Genomic DNA, 16,876 nt, shown 5'->3' with positions numbered 1-16,876 from the left:
TGAACTATAAATTGACGAATGCTGTCTATTTGGTATTCAGCCTTCGCCAATCAAATACTGTTGTTTGTGAGTTTGCCGCATGCTACGAAGTCGTCTACATTTGGTCTTCTAAGCTATGTAACTCTGCTCGGTGTACGAAGATCCTCTGGAACTGATCGATCCTCAAGATCAGATAGAGCAGATAGAGCAGATAGATCTTCACGGCGAGTATTTGGTACTGAGTTGAAGGAAACAACCTCGAATGGCGAATACCTCTATTATGTACAGATCATCAGCACCACTGGCACAGCCATTGAGCACCATCACTAGCGGATCCTGACACACGACTTTAGGGATCCCGTCTATTATCGCAAAAATTCACCCAATTATAGAATTGTTTTCATGATGAATATCTCGCGTTCAATTGCTTTTTTCGTCGTGCATCAGCAAGGCGTCCTCGACTGAGTCCCTATCGTCAAAGGGGGACACCTTAATGATCCGATTTCTTTTGCTCCCCATTTACTTGGTTCAAGAAGTCCCTGTGATGACCACATGGTTAGCTTCATTGAAAGCAGGTTGCTGCGACAGTCACTCCAATGATTTTGTGCAGAGTCGGTATGCCATTGAAGGCGATTGAAGCCGCCGGAGCTCATTGGAATCGCAGTGTTGGACAAGATTATGTGTAGAGTATGGACGCAACATACTGGATGAACTTCTCCTCGTCCTTGGAAGAGGCCTGAATGGGAGGAGTAGCCTGCTTCTTCTGACCACCACCGCGAGTGGAGAGGTAGATACCACCGAACAGGGTGCCCATGACGCCCATGGCAAGCTAAAATTCATTGATCTAAATTAGCGATATGCCATTTGCAATGTCATCAGTGACTTGGATGCTGCTCGGCTGTGGTAGCATCACGAAGATATGACGGGAGAGACCGGGGGTCACGTACGACGTGGGAGCCGACCTGCTTGCCGGCAATCTGGTAGTAGACAACCATTGTGGTGAATTGGAGTAGGTTTGATAGAGGAGGATAGACGCGGGGAATGGAGCAATGCGAATAATAGGACCTGCGGAAGCAATCGTGAAAGCCGGCAACGATGGAAGTTGACTGCGCGGCTTGGTCTTTACCTCATTTGGCTAGAGCCGTGGGCGAGGTCCCGCGATATCACGTGAGTATGCATGACATAATAGGTTTGCTCTAGATCATGTGATATTCCGGCTCGGTCCGAATCAAATACGGATTCGGGAAGTTCCGCAGCACCGCATCACAGGACATACAACCAGAGATCGCGAATGACCAATTGATTACAGGATATGAACGCAAATATATGCTACAATTCATTGCTAGAGCTATCAATACAAGCGCAACATCACTAGACATGGACCTCTTGTGGCGAGGACCCAGAGTGGCAGTGCAGGGTACTGGACCAAGGGAAGCACCCGATGAACCTCGGGGCAAAAGATACCTTCAGCCTGGGATGAATTACTCCGTCTCCTCAATACTACCCCGGCTACTGCATGCTGTGCAGCTGTTCGGGTCCCGCGTGCGGTTACTGGGGAAAGGCAAATCAGAAGAAAAGAATTAGATGAGAGAATATTGTTCTTCCGAAGCACGCTGCTGCCTTCCTTTCCATCAATCTATCCTTCTTTTTAACTTCGCTCTGTTCTTGTAGCTTGTAGCTTCCCTCTTACGCTTACTTGCCTCGTCTGGCTATCACTGTACATACAGAACACATATACCCTTCAGTCCAGATCTTCATTGATATTCAGTCACTCATTTTCTTTTCCGCAAATTGAAAGCATGTTCTGGAGGAAGCGTGATCATCACGATGAGACTCCCGCAGACACGCCGCAGCAACCGATATCCCGCGAGAAGCTTCCTGCTCATCTCCAGAAAATAGTTGACCAGGATGATGGCTTCTACGATGATATCTACCCCCCATAGTACGTTTCCCCCTGGCGCATCCTGTCGCTACTCCTTCAAAGTGGCCGTTCAATGTCGCTTGTCCAAGTTTGCCCTGCGGAACTATGGCATCATCATCTCCGCCTGTCCCCGCAAAAACATTCAAGAATTTATGAATTTCTTTTCTCTCTTTCAAACCTCACCACCCTCCCTACCCACGACCTCACCACCTCTTCCCAATAGCAAACCCATCATCTAACATGGACAGCTCCGTCGATTCAACCGACACCCCCTACCGGTACGCCGGTTACGTCAACCGCATTCGCACCATCCTCCTCTCCGCCCACCGCTACGTCGCCTACACCTCCGACATAGGCGAGTCCTTCCGCCCCGTCGCACACCCCTACCTCGTGCGCACCGCCTACGGCATCTCCTGGACCTATCTGCTCGGCGATGTAGCCCACGAAGGCTACAAAGCCTACCTGCGCAACCGGCACGTCCTCGCCCCGCGCGGCGAGGCCTACAAGGACGCAAAGGACCTCTCGGCCAACGAGGTCGTCATGGGCATGGCAACAGGCGACATGGGCAGTCCCAGCGCAGGTGCCGAGCTCGCCCCCTGGCCGACAACCCGCATCCCCCTCATCGAGGACTACCGCATGGTAATGGTCAAGCGGGCCGTATTCCAGAGCATCGCAAGCATGGGGCTGCCGGCCTTTACGATCCACTCGGTGGTCAAATACTCCGGGCAAATGATGAAGAACAATAAGAACGTGTTTATGCGGACCTGGACGCCTATCGGTGTATGTTCCCCCCTCCAAACTTCTGTAAGCCAGTACAGGTACTAATGCGAACGGCGATAGCTCGGCCTAGCAGTCGTCCCCTTCCTCCCCTACATCTTCGACGAACCCGTCGACGAAGCAGTGGAATGGTCCTTCCGGACCGCCCTTCGCGCCTACGCCGGCGAGGACGCCGTCCGGCCCTCCCCGCCCCGGCCGCTCACCCCGCAGGCGCAGACGCAGATGCACCCTCCCTATCGCACTACCTGAAGACCCAAGCGGAGAAGAACTCATCCACAGCGCTCGGAGCCGACGGGTCCGTCGCAGCAAGCGCGAATCTCTCCTGGGAGGAATACAAGGCCGAGCGGCAGAAGGCGAAGGAGGAGCGCAGGCGGGAGCGCGAGGCCAAGGGCCGGACGGGACCGCTCGCTTGGTTGGGATTCGGGTCGGACTCGGACTCGAAGAGTAAAACCGAGTAATGGGTCTCTATTCTCCTTTAATGCTAGGTTTGGGTGTGTTGGCCGGGGGCGTTTCATGAAGGTCATGCGTCTGCGCTTGAGCCTGTATGTTGATTTAGATTTTTCGCGTCTGCCGCGTACTCTCCGTCTCACTTCGATACATTTCCTTTGTCATTCATCTCATCTCTGTTGCATACGCACAGCCATGTACAGGAGTTCCAGGTGCTCTCAGCTCAATGATTCCGGGTTGTACCCAATTGATTTAAATGATGATAGAACAAGACGTACATAAGGCTCATCTAGACTTATAGACCCTCGTGCAGGCAATGCGACTTAGTATCAATTCGTAGTTTACGTTCTGCAAGATCGATTGATATTCAACATATTCAGTATATTACCGGTCAAATAAATATTCAGACATTCATTCAACATCCACAGGGGTACAAAAATCCTAGACACGACTCGTTCACTCTCTACTCACACTATACATCTGTACAATAATCGCAAGAACAAAACACTAAAGACATCAAGGGAGAACAGGGCCAGGGGCGATAGTATACGGCATCACTCATCACAGATACCTACGCCCCCCAACCTAGGTATGGAGCAGAGGAATTGATTTTTTGAGACGATGCGAGCCGAGAAGGTAACAATGATCTTGGTGTCGGGAGGTAAGTACTTCTCTGTGGCACCATAAAGGAAAGTAAGAAATGAAAAGGTAGAAAAGTGAAGACCAAAGTCTGGCAAGAACAAATGGGGAATAAATATAGGGAAATATGGTAGAAGAAAGAGACAGAATGATACATAAACAAACGCCACAGAAGCGCTGTCTCACAAACCAAAAAAATGAATACATCCAGAAGTTAAAAGGTATCTCCGAAGGCAGCAGGGCTGGCAGGCATTCCTGCGAGTCCCACTCCCGCCCATGATCTTTGACCCACATCGTAGGGGTTAGTCTATTATTCCTTCTGCAATACCCGGGCTTAGTTCCAGCCCAGCGAGTTCTCGGCCATGACAGGAGCACTGATCATCTGGCCCCGGCCACTTCCCCGGCTATTCTGGCTGTTGCGGGAAAGACGACCGCCAGCGGTGAAGAGAGAACCGGCACCACGACCTTCACTCGTCTGCTCCATAGTGGAATTGGAGCGGCGATGCAATTGACGCTTCTTGCGGTAGCGACGAGCAACCCAGAACATACCCGCACCATAGGCTGCGGCGCCGCAAACGACACCAACGCCGATGCCAACAGAGCTGGCACGAGCGGAAGAGCTGCGACTGGCACCGGCATCCGCGTTGTTGCCAGAGTCACTGCCACTGCCATTACCATCGCTGCTGCTACCACTGCCGCTGTATCCACTGCCGCTAGACAATCCGCTGCCACTAGATGAGCCGGATTCTCCGACAACAAGAGGGATGGAAGGATCGATCATCGAGAACAAGGCCTTGACCGACTCGTTGGGCTGCTGGTAGAGTTTGGACAATGGACCGCGGAGCAGCTTCCTCAATGTGTCAACCTTGTCCGTAGGAATATAAGCCAAGGCAACGGTTGCAATGTACCCGGTGCTGGCCGAGTTGTCGTAGGGCTGGATCGCGAACATCGAGATATCTTTGCCGAGAATCTCCAAAGCATAGATCAGTCCCTGTGGAACGTACAGGAAGATCTGCGAAGAAGAGAGCGGAGTCGTGGCGACGAAGCTGTATCGGAGTTTGCCATTGAAGCCGATCTGAATCAAGGTAGAGTCCGGTGGAGGGCTGGTCAGACCATTGGCTGGCGAGATGGATCCAGGCAACTGAGCGGGTCGACTGGTGCCAGTAGCGGTCTCGGCCGTCGAGAGCTGAGTCGTGGTTGGAGGCTCCACCAGAATACTGGAGGGAACAAAGTCGGTGTTCTCGGTGGTGCTAGTTTCGGGTGGATGAGTAGTACTGGTGGTGGTGGGGGCGGCTGTGGTCTCCGGCGTGGTTGTCGGACTTGGGGTCGTTTGCTCGGTTGTAGAGGATGTCTGAATTTCCGAGCTGCTGAAATTGGCAGTAGGCGTAGGCAAAGTCGAGCTCACCCCGGTGGAACCCGTGATAGCAATCGAGGAACCAATAGCGGTATCGGAGCTACCGGGAATGACAGCGGTGCTGGTAACCGAGGGAGCAGTTGTAGGAACGCTAGGACTGATCTGAGTGTATGAAGTTGGCGTCTCAGTTCCGCTAATGCCTCCTGGGATGAGGATACTAGTCAAGCCGGTGGGGACGCCAACGAAGCTGCTGGTGGGAGTGCTTGCGGTTGGAATGACTCCTGTGCTACCAGCGCTACCAAGGATAGGACCTAGAATTCCACCCAGGCCACTCGAGCTGGTGGCGGAGGGTGTCACAACAGGGACGCTGACAGGCACAGTAGACTGACCAAGGTCTGTGGATGCCGGGGTCTCAGTCCCGCTGCTACTGTTGGTCGCGGCTGAGGATGATGCAGCAGAACCGGGCAATAGGTCAGGGACACCAGAGGTCAACGAATCGAGTAAGCCGCTCGAGCTTGGAGTTGGGGAGGGGCTGACCTCTGTCGAAGAGGGAATAACGTCTGTTGAGGGGGTAACAGTGCCATCAGTGTTGGACGAATTGGTAGTGGCAGCTCCGGACGCAAGGGGGCTTGAAGCTGCAGGCAGAATTCCAGAGAGGTCCGAGGCAACAGTGTCAAGGAGGCCGGACGAGCTCGCAGTTGGGGTCGGAGTCGCTTCAACAGGAGAGGGGGCAGAGGGAGATGAGGAACCTGTTAGCGTCGTAGAGTTTGTGCTGGGATCAGTGCTCTCGGTTGTCGAACCCCCGGGGGTCTTGGATTCAGTGACGGGTGGAACGGCATTGGTTGAGCTGTTTTGGTTTCCCAGAACACCACCAACAACGCCACCCACACTACCCAAGGCATCGCCAACGATGTTACCGCTGCTTGTGGCAGGAGTTGATGAGGGTGCTGGAGTTTGGCGATTGTCTGAGGTGTCTGCCTTGCCCTGAGGGGAGGTCTGCGCTGTTGATGCGGGAGTTGTTGTCGAACCCTCAGCAGTCTTCGATCCATCAGTGGTAGGTGAGCTCACTGGAGGGCTGGTATTGGTTGAGCTGCTCGGATTTCCCAGAACGCCGCTGACAAGGCCACCCACACCACCCAAGGCATCGCTGACAACATTTCCGCTGCTTGTGGCAGGAGTTGATGAGACTGGTGTAGTCTGGGAATTGTCCGAGGTATCCGCCTTGCCCTGAGGGGAAGTCTGCGCTGTTGATGCAGGAGTTGTTGTCGAACTCTCAGGGGTCTTGGTTCCATCAGAGCTTACTGGAGGGCTGGTATTGGTTGAGCTGCTCGGGCTTCCCAGAACACCGCTGACAAGGCCACCCACACCACCCAAGGCATCGCTGACAACATTTCCGCTGCTTGTGGCAGGAGTTGATGAGGCTGGTGTAGTTTGGGAGTTGTCTGAGGGGTCTGTCTTGGCCTGAGGGGAGGTCTGCGCCGTTGAGGGAGTCGTCGCGGGAACGTTGTTCGGAGCTGACTGATCGGCCGCAGAAGATGGCTCGGGCGATGACGACACGGGCGTTGAACCGGAATTGGCATCAGAAGATGTCCCTGCTGAAGGGGGTGGTGTGGGGGTTGGGGTAATAGTGTGAGAGACACCGTTGGCATCTACCGAGACGACGATGGGCAGGGAGACGAGCGGGGTGCTGGATGGTGTCGCGGCGCCGTTTTGAAGCAGGCTATTGAAGTAAGCGATGAAGGGATTCAAATCAGCCCTCGTTTCCAAGTGAGCGTCAGTGTTCGACGACGCAGCGGCAGAGGAGTCATGTCCATGGACGACATGTCTTTTGAGTTGTTTAGGAATGAAGCGAGGCTTCAATTCCTGAGCGTTTTCGGCCGCGACAAGCTCGAGACCTCCCAGGGACAGGAGGGCCGCAACAAGATGAGTCGCAGGACGCATGGTTTTGATACCAAAGTGATTGCTCGCGATAAGGAACGGCTAGGGTTGACGGTGCCGCAGTGATGCACAAAGGAATGGACGGAGCCGAAAGCTCAGCAGGGCTCCTATAGTCAAAAGGTGGATCACGAGAGAGGCTCAATATTATCAATCACGCTCGGCAATGCATCGATGCAGGTCTTGGAGCTGGTTGGGCGATGGGAAATGCTGCTATCACGTCCAAAATCGTATATACGGGACGTAACTAGGAGGTTGGGACGCAATCACAGGTTCTTCGAGCCGGACACCCTTGCTGACAATCGACAACGGACAGTCTGTATCCGATGCAAATACTTTGATGATGCGAGTTCGAGGATCGGGACGGTAGCGATATAGGGGCGTCGACGTCAAAGCTGATCAATTCGTGATAAAGAACGAGTGTATAAACAATGCGAATAAAGAGCGACGAGGGAAGCTATGAGTCGACTGTTCCCCAAAGCGAATTGGCAAAACGAATGTGAGTGCTGTAAGGAACGAACGACGAGATCTAGATTAGAAACGTCAAAAATTAATAAAAGAAAAGAGAGACCGCGTTATTGTCGTGGATATGAGGTGGAGGAGGTGGGTGAAGGTGGTGGTGGAAGAGGCCGATGGATAAAAGTACCTGTTGAGTAAGGAGGACTGGCTGATCTCTGGTCGAAGCGAGAGGCGCGACCGTGGGAGAGAGGGGCCCGGTGGGTATGGATGCGATGCAAGGAGTCAGCGCGCTTGTCAGGTCCCAACGGTAAACAATATTGGCTACGTCAATCAACAATAGCACCGACTATTGACGGAAGATAGACGAAACAATTAAGAGCAAAAGAAGAAAAATAAAAGATGACGGGGAAGAGAACAAAAAGAGTGACAAGAAGGCAGGACAGACAGCAGCACTTGGAAAGACGAAAAGCGACTAAAGAAAGAGGGACCTGGGAAGGTCAAAGGGAAATTAATTGAGGCGGAGATAGAGGACTATCTTTGACTAGTTTGAGGTTAGCCTGGTTTATTTTCGTTGTTAGCGCAGACCAAGTGAAAAGGAAAAGGAGGAACTTATTATTGTTACCATACTGTATCATCATACAGCGGCTGGCCATATTTACCACCAAATCAGTGTACAAAGCCGTGGAAATGGCAAGCGAAGTCCGAGCATTACAGAAATATTACAGAAATACAAAGTACTGTTGGTAAACATGCAGAGTAAAGGGACACGCTATGGACACGCACCACTTTCAGGTTGTATAACTACGAAGTAGATAACTTGAGTAATTGCTCTCGAGATGTTGGCATTGATAGCACCTTCATGATGTTTACAATACTTACAGCTGATGTAGTTTATCTGTAGATATCCGTGGTGATACAACCAGTCTATCAGTCTGGATGGTTCTCTTGTGGAGGAGATCATGAAAATCAGCAAGGCATACTGCGGCGGCTGGCTACTGTAGCACTGCCTACCTAAGGATATACCACTTTTCAATTCTACAGATAACATTCCTCAGAAAAATCACAACAGTACTAATCTGTAATTCCAGTGTTAGCCTCGGTCGTCATTGGCACCTTTACACATGCTCACTCAGTATTATAGAACTCCTTGAGTTGGCCCAGAGAACAGAGTCGATCAGAGTCGAAGAGTTCAGAAGAGAAGTCTAGATTGTCCAAGGTGTATCTGGATCAACAAAAACCTGACTCAGTAGGAAGGCAAGTCATGAAGAAGTGATGCCTTCAACTCAAAAGGCACAGAATTAAATGGTAACTACTGTAGCCGATCTGTAGCACAGAAGGAAGCAGTGCAGTGGCAGTGTTGAAAGGCCAGGCACAACACATGCATTTCGAAGCAGGATTGAACATTCCCTGGGTGAAACTGGAACAAAGAAAACATGCAGTTCCCAAGTTCAATGAAGGAGTTCCTCAGTCTGTCCATCTATCCACGGGAGGCTGATTCCGAGACTTGTTAGACTGATCTCTCTTTGGTCATTGACCAAAGTCGAAGAAGTCATGTACTACCACATCATCGTTTATGCCCATTGGCAATTGTTACAATGCATGCCGATCTGCTGGCCAGGCGTGCTCATCATAATTCCGGGCATTTCCCGCACTAGGCCTCCACAGCCCACTCGGCCAATCACCTATGATCCATCCAACCAACTCACCAGCCTCTTGCTAACGCTGCGCGCTGCAGTAAGCCTATTCTGTCAAGGTTCAGTCCAACACAAGGTCTAGAATGACGGCGTCATTTTAGTGCGTGTGTGGACCACAAACCATCCACTTATTCCAACTTTCAAGGTGAATTGTGGAAATATGGTGGAGTATTATGGTGCGTGGTGATACAGTAGTGGTATGATGATTTAATGGCTAACTCAGTGAAGGAATGAACAGAGTCAAGGTTCTCATTAATGATGACCTCCTTGTCTGATAAATTAGATTAAACGCACAGCCTTATGGTTATGACTACGGAGTCTTCATTCAAGTTGTCAAAAGGTACCTAATTATGACAACATTCTTAACCTGAGGCATCAGTTTCATACTCTATGAAATGTATCGCTAAAAACACAAGTCAGCACTTACGGAGTACAATAACAGACCACTGAGCATTCAGGGGAAAAGACATGATGGTCCAAATAGAACCATGACATACGCTAACATAGTTGCAGTAAAGCCCTCCATTAGGGTGTCATAGCGTGTCATAGCGACCAACACCATTGACCTGAATTGAGGAACCTAGGGGATCAACTTCTCATTTCGTCTTCTACCGAGTCTAACGCCCACTCCATTCGGCGATCAGCTCGGTCATAGCGTGAGGAACACTGTGAGTAAACTGATTATTGATGATTAAACTTCGATAGCTTGATGCTGAACATTGTGCGTGTCAATCATCATACCAGTTTCCGGGTTCCAACAGATTATTCATCTTTTTATTGGACCAGCAATGTGCCAGGTATTTCTCCCGAACTCTATGATCTGTCAACAAGGAGATGTTTTACCTCCACATGCTTTTCCCCTGGCAGGTTGCAGTTCCGTAAGCGACCCGGCGTGGGAGGGGCTGAAACGGTCGTCTTTCCATCCCTTGTGGCTGGACCGCTCCGAGCCCGGTACAGACACTAACGGAGTCAACGGAGCTCATATTGCACATTTGCTGTCAAGTAAGCACCTCTAGTATGCTATCTGGAGAGCTAGTAGAAAATGAACAGTTGAAAGTCACTTAGTACAGGCGACAAAGTACCTTTAGCAAATGCAAGCTGGACAGAGTAGCGACCTTTAGTAGGTACGGCGGAGACCATGACCTGATCCAGTATTAATGCCAGCAATCGATAGGCAATATCTTACAGAGTAGATATTTTAGCTGCCCCTGATTCCTGAGACACCAGCAATCCATAGCATCACGCTCAAGTCAGGGCAGAACTTCATTCCAGGCACCACGCAGTACCATCAATCTTGACGATTCCAACACAACACTACGTCATTGGACATTCCTCCCCCATGTGCTTAGAGTCAGCCATGTTTTCATGATAGATGATGCATCAAAAAGTGTTGTCCTTGATGAAACAAACAAAAATGTGACTGTCAAGACATGACACTTGGTAAATACACATTTGCTAGCAGAACTTGGTACCTGAGTTGGTAAAATGACGCTAAACCTGTTCCTGAAAATGGCCTACAACGGCCCACCTTACTAAGCAAATGTCCCACTGATGGATTACTTGACTTTATATTACTCCGTACACGGTACACGGTACAGGTTTTTATGACTTCCATTGGTACAGAGTACAGTCTGGTATTATTATCTTATTGTCAGCATATCATTTCAATGATTCCACCAAAATCATCTGGATGAGTTGTCAGTAATCGCTACATAGCCAGCATGTAGTAGATACAGGCTGACGCTTAACCATATCTCATCTGTTTCATTCTACTGCAGGTACAGCACTGCTAACATCATACATGGCTATCTCAGATCTAAGCCATGCAAACGGATATGCCATGGTCCTTGGTGCCACATTTTGTCTTGAAGGGGTCTAGAAATATGAATTTCTGCCTGAGGACCAGAAATACCATCGAATCCAGCCACATCAACACCAGCCATATGACTGTCACCTCAAGACACTTTACCTATCACACCCGCCCAACACATCACGACGCTTCCCAATCATCATACCATAAGACCTAAAGTCGAGAATCCCTCCCTCTCGTCACCACCGCAGAACACTCAATCTCCACATCCGTCCCCAACGGCAACGTCTTAACAGCAACGCAAGTTCGCGCCTAGCCATACATCAGCATCCGCATCAGCATCCACCTCATCTTATCTCATCCCAAAACGCAAAGCAAAATGGATGCAATCAGACTAACCGGCTTCGGCTCCCCAAACGCCGCCTGGTAGACTTCATTCACAGCCGCAAAGTCCCCCATATCAGCCAGGAAGATATTCACCTTGACGACATCCTGCAGACTCGACCCGCCTGCTTCCAGAACCGCGGAGAGATTATGCAGGATTTGCTTCTGCTCTGCTTTTAGTCTCAACTTTCTAGCATTGTAGAGGAAAAGGGAGAGGTACAGTGCGCGCTTGTATGGGGCCCTCCACCATCTTCCCCGTTGTAGGATCCACGCCGACCTGCCCGGAGCAGTAGATCATGTTCGCTACTTTGATTCCCTGGGAGAGGAATGGGGGTGGAAGGGGGCTTTTTCGGTTCGGATAGGGATGCGGGTTGTTTTGGCCATGGTTATGGTTATGGTTATGGTTATGGTTACTGGGAGGTTGTCTAGTTGAGGGTTTGAAGATGGTGGACTGCTGGAGTTCTTGGGGTGAGAATAATGGCTGGAGGTTAGTAGTGATAGACTCATGCGGAGATGTCGCCCCACTATGACTACGACTACGACTACGACTCTGGATGTGGTGTCTACCATGCATTCAACAGGTAGGTGATGATATATAGGCTGATACAATTGTAGAAAATAAATAAATGGGCCTTGGATCTTCAAGAGAACGATAGACGCATAGTTGTTGGTCTTGGGAATATGTTGGACTGTCGGTGCGGGGAGATATATTTCTTTATGGATATGAGGAAAGCATCATACCATGAACTCAAGACACTGGTCTTGTATACAAGCTTGGCTCAAATCAGAGATGTCTTCATCCTTTAATGAGATTGGACTATATCTAAATATCTATATCTACTTAAAGGCAAAAATACTAACACAAGCCACTGAAAGCAAGTAAACAGAGGGTATACCATGCACAAGAGTGCCTCTATCATAACCCTCTCACATTACACGTCTAGAGCAACAGTGAATGTGTGAATGTGCAAGATGCCCTCCTACTACAAACTCAACACCAGCCCTCAGCTCTCTCACCAGAATGATCCGGAACATGACCCGCCAGAAAAATGGCTCGCTATCGCTCACGCATGGAAACCATTCCAGAATTTCCAGAACTCCCAAACCTAGCTCTCCAGATGACTGAGAGTTGGAAGCCCATTCCGGACTGGGAGCCTGACTGGGAGAAAATGCGTGGACAAGGACCAGCTCCCGAGTCCAAAAGCCCTGTCGAGGTTTCCGTTCATGGTTTGACTGCAAAGTTCTTCCTGGATCTTCCTGACGATAGAATCATCCCTAGTTACTATCTGAAGAAAGCTGAGAGAACTGGTATGTTTTGCCTCTCTCAAGATGTCCTGACAGAGGAAGTCACCGACTGATGTGCCTTTAGTCATTGTCCAGCGTACACCTTGGTGCTTTCGCAATGCTGACGATGCCCGCGACGTGGACATAAACAAATGGTCTCCAGTCGACATTCGCTTTCGAAGCGTCTTCATTACCCTGAGAAAACTTCCCGAGTTCGGCTTTCTTTACGACGAAGACGAAGACGAGGACGAGGGGTACGGTACAACGGAGGCGGGGGGAAGCAAATGCAAGTCCAAGTTCGATGAGATGGTCAAACTTCAGGGACAAGTCGTGTATGCTCTTCTGCAAGGGATGTTGGAAGCGTTCAAAATCACCCGAGAGACGGACGACAGCGACTCCTACTTTTTTTTCCGGTCAGGAGCTTCTCCATGGCATATCATTCCAAACGCTTGCACTCACACCCGCTTTAGGACGAGGCTGCTCAACTGCCAGTTAGAATATTGGACTGGGTACAGCGAGAGATACAAAGATGGTCCTCTCACAGCTGGACTGGTCGGCCTGGATCACCATCCTGACAAGAAGGTCTGCCCTACAGTTCTGCCCGTGTCAGCGGTAAGTATCCCCCAAATCCCCGACAAGTCGTTTCAGGGCTAATTGCTTTGTAGTCGTTGGAAAACACATCTCTCAGATCGGCCCTCGAGGACAAGCTCAAGCTCATGCTTGGCCAGCTCCTTCTTAACATCTCCCGTCTGCGGCCCCATGGAGATCAGATCCCGGACCAGGAGGTTTATCTGATTGGCATCCACGGTTCCAGGCTGCATATTCTTCGTGCCATCTTCCTCGGCCAGAAAACGTCCCATCTGTGGAGCGGAAGACATAATTGTTCCTCCTCAGACGCCGATATGATAGACCCCAATCCGAGCACAGCTTACGATCGATTCTACACCGGAAAGAACCTGGAGCGACTTCGCCAGCAGGTGGAGTGGCTTAGCGCAAAGAATCTGGACAATGATCCAAATCCACGTAACCTTCGAGTCTTGGGCAGCCGAGAATTTGATCTCTGGTGCAAGCAAGATTTTCGGGCGGCCGTCAAGATGATCGTGGCTCTGTTCTTCTACATGATGAGCGGGCAGGCTCGTTGCGGCGTCCTGCAGAAGGCGTTCCAGAATTACCCTATTGATGAGGAATCAGACGATGAATTGGAGGAGGAACATGACGCCCGCAAAAGGGTGGCGATCGAGGAAGAGGAGCTAGCAAAGAAAGAAAAGGAGTTGGAAGAGGCCGAAAGGAAGAAGCGTGAGGAGGAACACAACAAGGCCAAAGCAAAGGGAAAGAGACGAAGCCCCATACATGGTCGCTTTCGAGGATTCAAAGGTTGGCGTAAGCCGTGGGAAGACTTTGCAGGGCAGGACGAAGAGAAAGATAGCTCACTGGAGGACGACGACTTGTAAGGCCGTGTAGCCTAGACCAGCACGCTCCTAGTAGAGTCAGCTATTCTGAATCAGTCAGTTCGACTTGCGATTTTGCCGATATTCCATTTGATAGGAAGTGCACCGTGACGAAACAGAAGGCAAGTAAAATATAGAGCTGTGATTTTTCTGTGCAAACACCAAAATATGATGACAATGTTGTGACAAATTGTTGCTTCACATAAGGTAATAACCAAGAAATCCTCTATTCTCGGTCTCTGCGACGCCTTTCAGACTCGAACTCGGTGAATCCGTCAATACCCAGTCCGTCTTCCCCCCGGTGCGGAAATACTCGACAACGACACCAATAGCGTAGCACGTTCCCGCCGTCGCTACACCACCGATGAGCATTCTACGGAGTGCTGTTCGAACTCTGAACCAAGCCTTCGCATGATCAGCGCCTTTTGAAGCATCAGCAGTGCTTGCAATGGCCGGATTGGGAGACGAGTTAGAAGGAGCAGTTGCCGCTTGGACATTCTCATCCGGGTCTGACTGAGGGGTGGCTCGTTCTGCGAAACCACCACGGCTTGGGGTCTTTGATCGCATAACTGAGCCACTCTCGGAAGCCTTCCTAAAGACAATGATATCCTCGCCGCCAGAGACAATTTCATACCCGTCATCGTGCATTTTAGCAAGGTACGGTACGAACTTCGCAGGGTAGCTCAGACGAGAAAGGACTTCCGCGGGCGAAAGTAGCTTATCGGTCGACTGCAGTGAGGAGATTGTCTCTGCTTCCACCACCTGCAAGGTAGAGGGGTCATATACAAGAACACGGTATGTTGCTGTTGCCCAAATACCATTTGGAGAGGCTTGAACTTGATCGTGTGCCTCCTCTGCTTCCTGACTTGGATCAATCCTTACGTTGTGAAAGCCCCTTGAGAACGAGGAACGGAGGTACTTGCAGTTGTCGAACTCTGAGGGCGCATTTGAAGCCTTGGTGTGTCAAGCGGCTCCAAAATCGTCTCCTTTGATTTGGCAGCTTCATGGATTTTGTACTTCTCCCGAATCCTTTCAGCATCTAGTTCTTTGACTGGGTCTTCGGCCATCTCAAAAGCAAGGTCCAGTTTGCGCCGCTTTTCCCATAGTTGCTCTTCCGGATCTCGGTCCTTGCTCTCCAGCTCGTACGGCGTGCGAATGTCACTGGCGCGTAGGATATCCAGATCTTCAGCCTTTTCTGCCTGCATAACCCACTCTTCCCGCTGCTTAAGCTCGTGCGATGTCCTATGTGGTGTAGCTAATGGATCTTTTGTTTCCGTTGGGACGCCTGATGACCCTTCAGTTTGATGGCTAATAGCGGAGGGAGGCACATTGTCCGCCTCTAAACGAGCATTGTCAGTTGATAAAGGCTCGTTAGCCGTTTCAATCTCCGATGCTGGTACTCCCTTTGTAAAAGCCGTAGTTGTGTTCTGAGGCTCAGTTGGCTCTTTGAGGATGTTTTCATCAGAATTTCCTGGCTTCGCAGGTAAGATACTGCCGTCATAGGCAAATTCGCTTGGGTCTTGTGTGGTACTTTGAGGACTCGGGTCGTCGACAATTTCGGGTTGCACGGTGTTCTCCTGGGCTGCAGCCCCTGTAACCCGTTTAGTGTCCGGGTGTGCTTCTGAGCGGTCTACCGGGGAGAGGAAGCCAGCACTCTGGGCGCCGTCATTTTGAACTGCATTTGAATGAATCGATGAATGGGGAGTTTCCGTGTACGGGCTATCCTGAGACCTCTCACAAGTTTCCCTCTTCTTCCGGACCATGCGGCCGGTGATGGGATCAAACTCATACTCTCCAATATCATCCTTCGCCAGCTCCTTATATGCGTTGACCTCGCTTCTAGGGCTTGCTGACTGTTTGTCACTAGGTCGAAGATCAGATGAACGCGCAGCACCAGTCTTCACGTGCGCAGTCGTATCAGTCGCCTTAGGCTCGGCTTCTGCCTTTGACCCATGACCGAAAAAGGACTGGAACAGGGAAGAGAAAATATTCCCATGCTTGCCCGAAGACTTAAAGGGTTCAAGTCTTCTCCCGAATAAAGCCTCGTAAGGATCCGCCTCGATCTCCTTCTTTATTTGTTCCATCCTCTGCTCCAAACGAATCCTTTGTGCTTCCCAATAGTCGTTCCTGGGCGCATGTTCATTCCAATTTGGAGGAATGCTGAATTTCAACCGGCTCCATCCCCAGCCAGAATTCCACCACGGACGATGATCATCGAGAAAAGATTGTGATCGTTGTCGGTGGCTAATTTGTCGGTCTCTTAGCTTCGAAGGAGTATGGCGCAGATGCTTTTCCAACCTCCTTCTTTCATCAGAGCTTCTGCTCCCATATCGATGGTATGTATATCGCCATATCCCTCGGCTCTGGACTGAAGTCGTGCTTGACACTTTGGGGTAAGTGACGTATGGAACTTGAGAATATGTTGAAATGGCTCTCGAGCACCCCAAATGGTTAGGATTCGATAGCAGTGAAATATATGCCATTTTGAACGTTCCCTTTGAGCTAAGTGGATTAACTTATCAGATCTCTCGATAATGAAGGTGCAGTCATACCTGACTGCGTTATGACAGCCAACGATCTAGACCCTCACATCACAGCAGCTTTCACAGGCTAAAGCTCTCATTGAAAGTCTGCGCTGGAGCCAAGCACTAGAGAAAATAACAAATGATGGAGACCAAGCTTGACAGTGGAGGTCACAACAGAGATGACGAATTAGTCTAGCTAAGAGGAGCGAGGGAGCTTCCC

At 50.3% G+C, this 16,876-nt stretch overlaps 6 protein-coding genes across 6 annotated transcripts; 2 read left to right on the top strand and 4 right to left on the bottom strand.

Annotated features, from left to right (window-relative positions):
- Window positions 1-494: 494 nt before the first annotated feature.
- Window positions 495-1,261, bottom strand: P174DRAFT_452521 (ATP19 family protein; the record flags this gene model as incomplete). Its single annotated transcript, XM_024829089.1, has 3 exons — window positions 927-1,261; window positions 684-808; window positions 495-518 (listed from the first exon to the last, which is right to left on the bottom strand). Coding segments are annotated over exons 1-3 (195 nt in total), but the record flags the coding sequence as incomplete, so codon positions are not given.
- A 517-nt stretch (window positions 1,262-1,778) lies between these two features.
- Window positions 1,779-3,135, top strand: P174DRAFT_422317 (mitochondrial fission process 1 family protein; the record flags this gene model as incomplete). The annotated part of the gene is made up of 4 exons (XM_024825030.1): window positions 1,779-1,921; window positions 2,149-2,680; window positions 2,741-2,851; window positions 2,929-3,135. 4 exons carry the CDS (start codon window positions 1,779-1,781, stop codon window positions 3,133-3,135), a joined length of 993 nt encoding a protein of 330 aa, XP_024681911.1.
- A 962-nt stretch (window positions 3,136-4,097) lies between these two features.
- On the bottom strand, window positions 4,098-7,058 carry P174DRAFT_373292 (putative mucin family signaling protein Msb2; the record flags this gene model as incomplete). Its single annotated transcript, XM_024822492.1, has 3 exons — window positions 4,098-6,006; window positions 6,228-6,231; window positions 6,254-7,058. The coding sequence occupies 3 exons, from the start codon at window positions 7,056-7,058 to the stop codon at window positions 4,098-4,100; spliced, it is 2,718 nt and encodes a 905-aa protein (XP_024681910.1).
- Window positions 7,059-10,993: 3,935 nt separating this feature from the next.
- Window positions 10,994-11,973, bottom strand: P174DRAFT_392201 (YjgF-like protein; the record flags this gene model as incomplete). The annotated part of the gene is made up of 3 exons (XM_024823545.1): window positions 10,994-11,327; window positions 11,415-11,564; window positions 11,620-11,973. The coding sequence occupies 3 exons, from the start codon at window positions 11,971-11,973 to the stop codon at window positions 11,229-11,231; spliced, it is 603 nt and encodes a 200-aa protein (XP_024681909.1). The 3' UTR covers window positions 10,994-11,228.
- A 475-nt stretch (window positions 11,974-12,448) lies between these two features.
- On the top strand, window positions 12,449-14,134 carry P174DRAFT_422314 (uncharacterized protein; the record flags this gene model as incomplete). The annotated part of the gene is made up of 4 exons (XM_024825029.1): window positions 12,449-12,707; window positions 12,769-13,096; window positions 13,154-13,295; window positions 13,349-14,134. 4 exons carry the CDS (start codon window positions 12,449-12,451, stop codon window positions 14,132-14,134), a joined length of 1,515 nt encoding a protein of 504 aa, XP_024681908.1.
- P174DRAFT_443196 (uncharacterized protein) lies at window positions 14,037-16,799 on the bottom strand. Its single transcript, XM_024827760.1, has 4 exons — window positions 16,684-16,799; window positions 15,043-16,633; window positions 14,414-14,992; window positions 14,037-14,393 (listed from the first exon to the last, which is right to left on the bottom strand). The coding sequence occupies exons 2-4, from the start codon at window positions 16,612-16,614 to the stop codon at window positions 14,358-14,360; spliced, it is 2,187 nt and encodes a 728-aa protein (XP_024681907.1). The 5' UTR covers window positions 16,615-16,633; window positions 16,684-16,799; the 3' UTR covers window positions 14,037-14,357.
- Window positions 16,800-16,876: the final 77 nt, after the last annotated feature.

This window comes from Aspergillus novofumigatus (assembly GCF_002847465.1).
Source record: "Aspergillus novofumigatus IBT 16806 chromosome Unknown P174scaffold_5, whole genome shotgun sequence".
Classification (NCBI taxonomy): Eukaryota; Fungi; Ascomycota; class Eurotiomycetes; order Eurotiales; family Aspergillaceae; genus Aspergillus; species Aspergillus novofumigatus.
The sequence above is the reverse complement of the archived record's forward strand: the minus strand, read 5'-3'. Positions and strand labels throughout refer to the sequence as shown.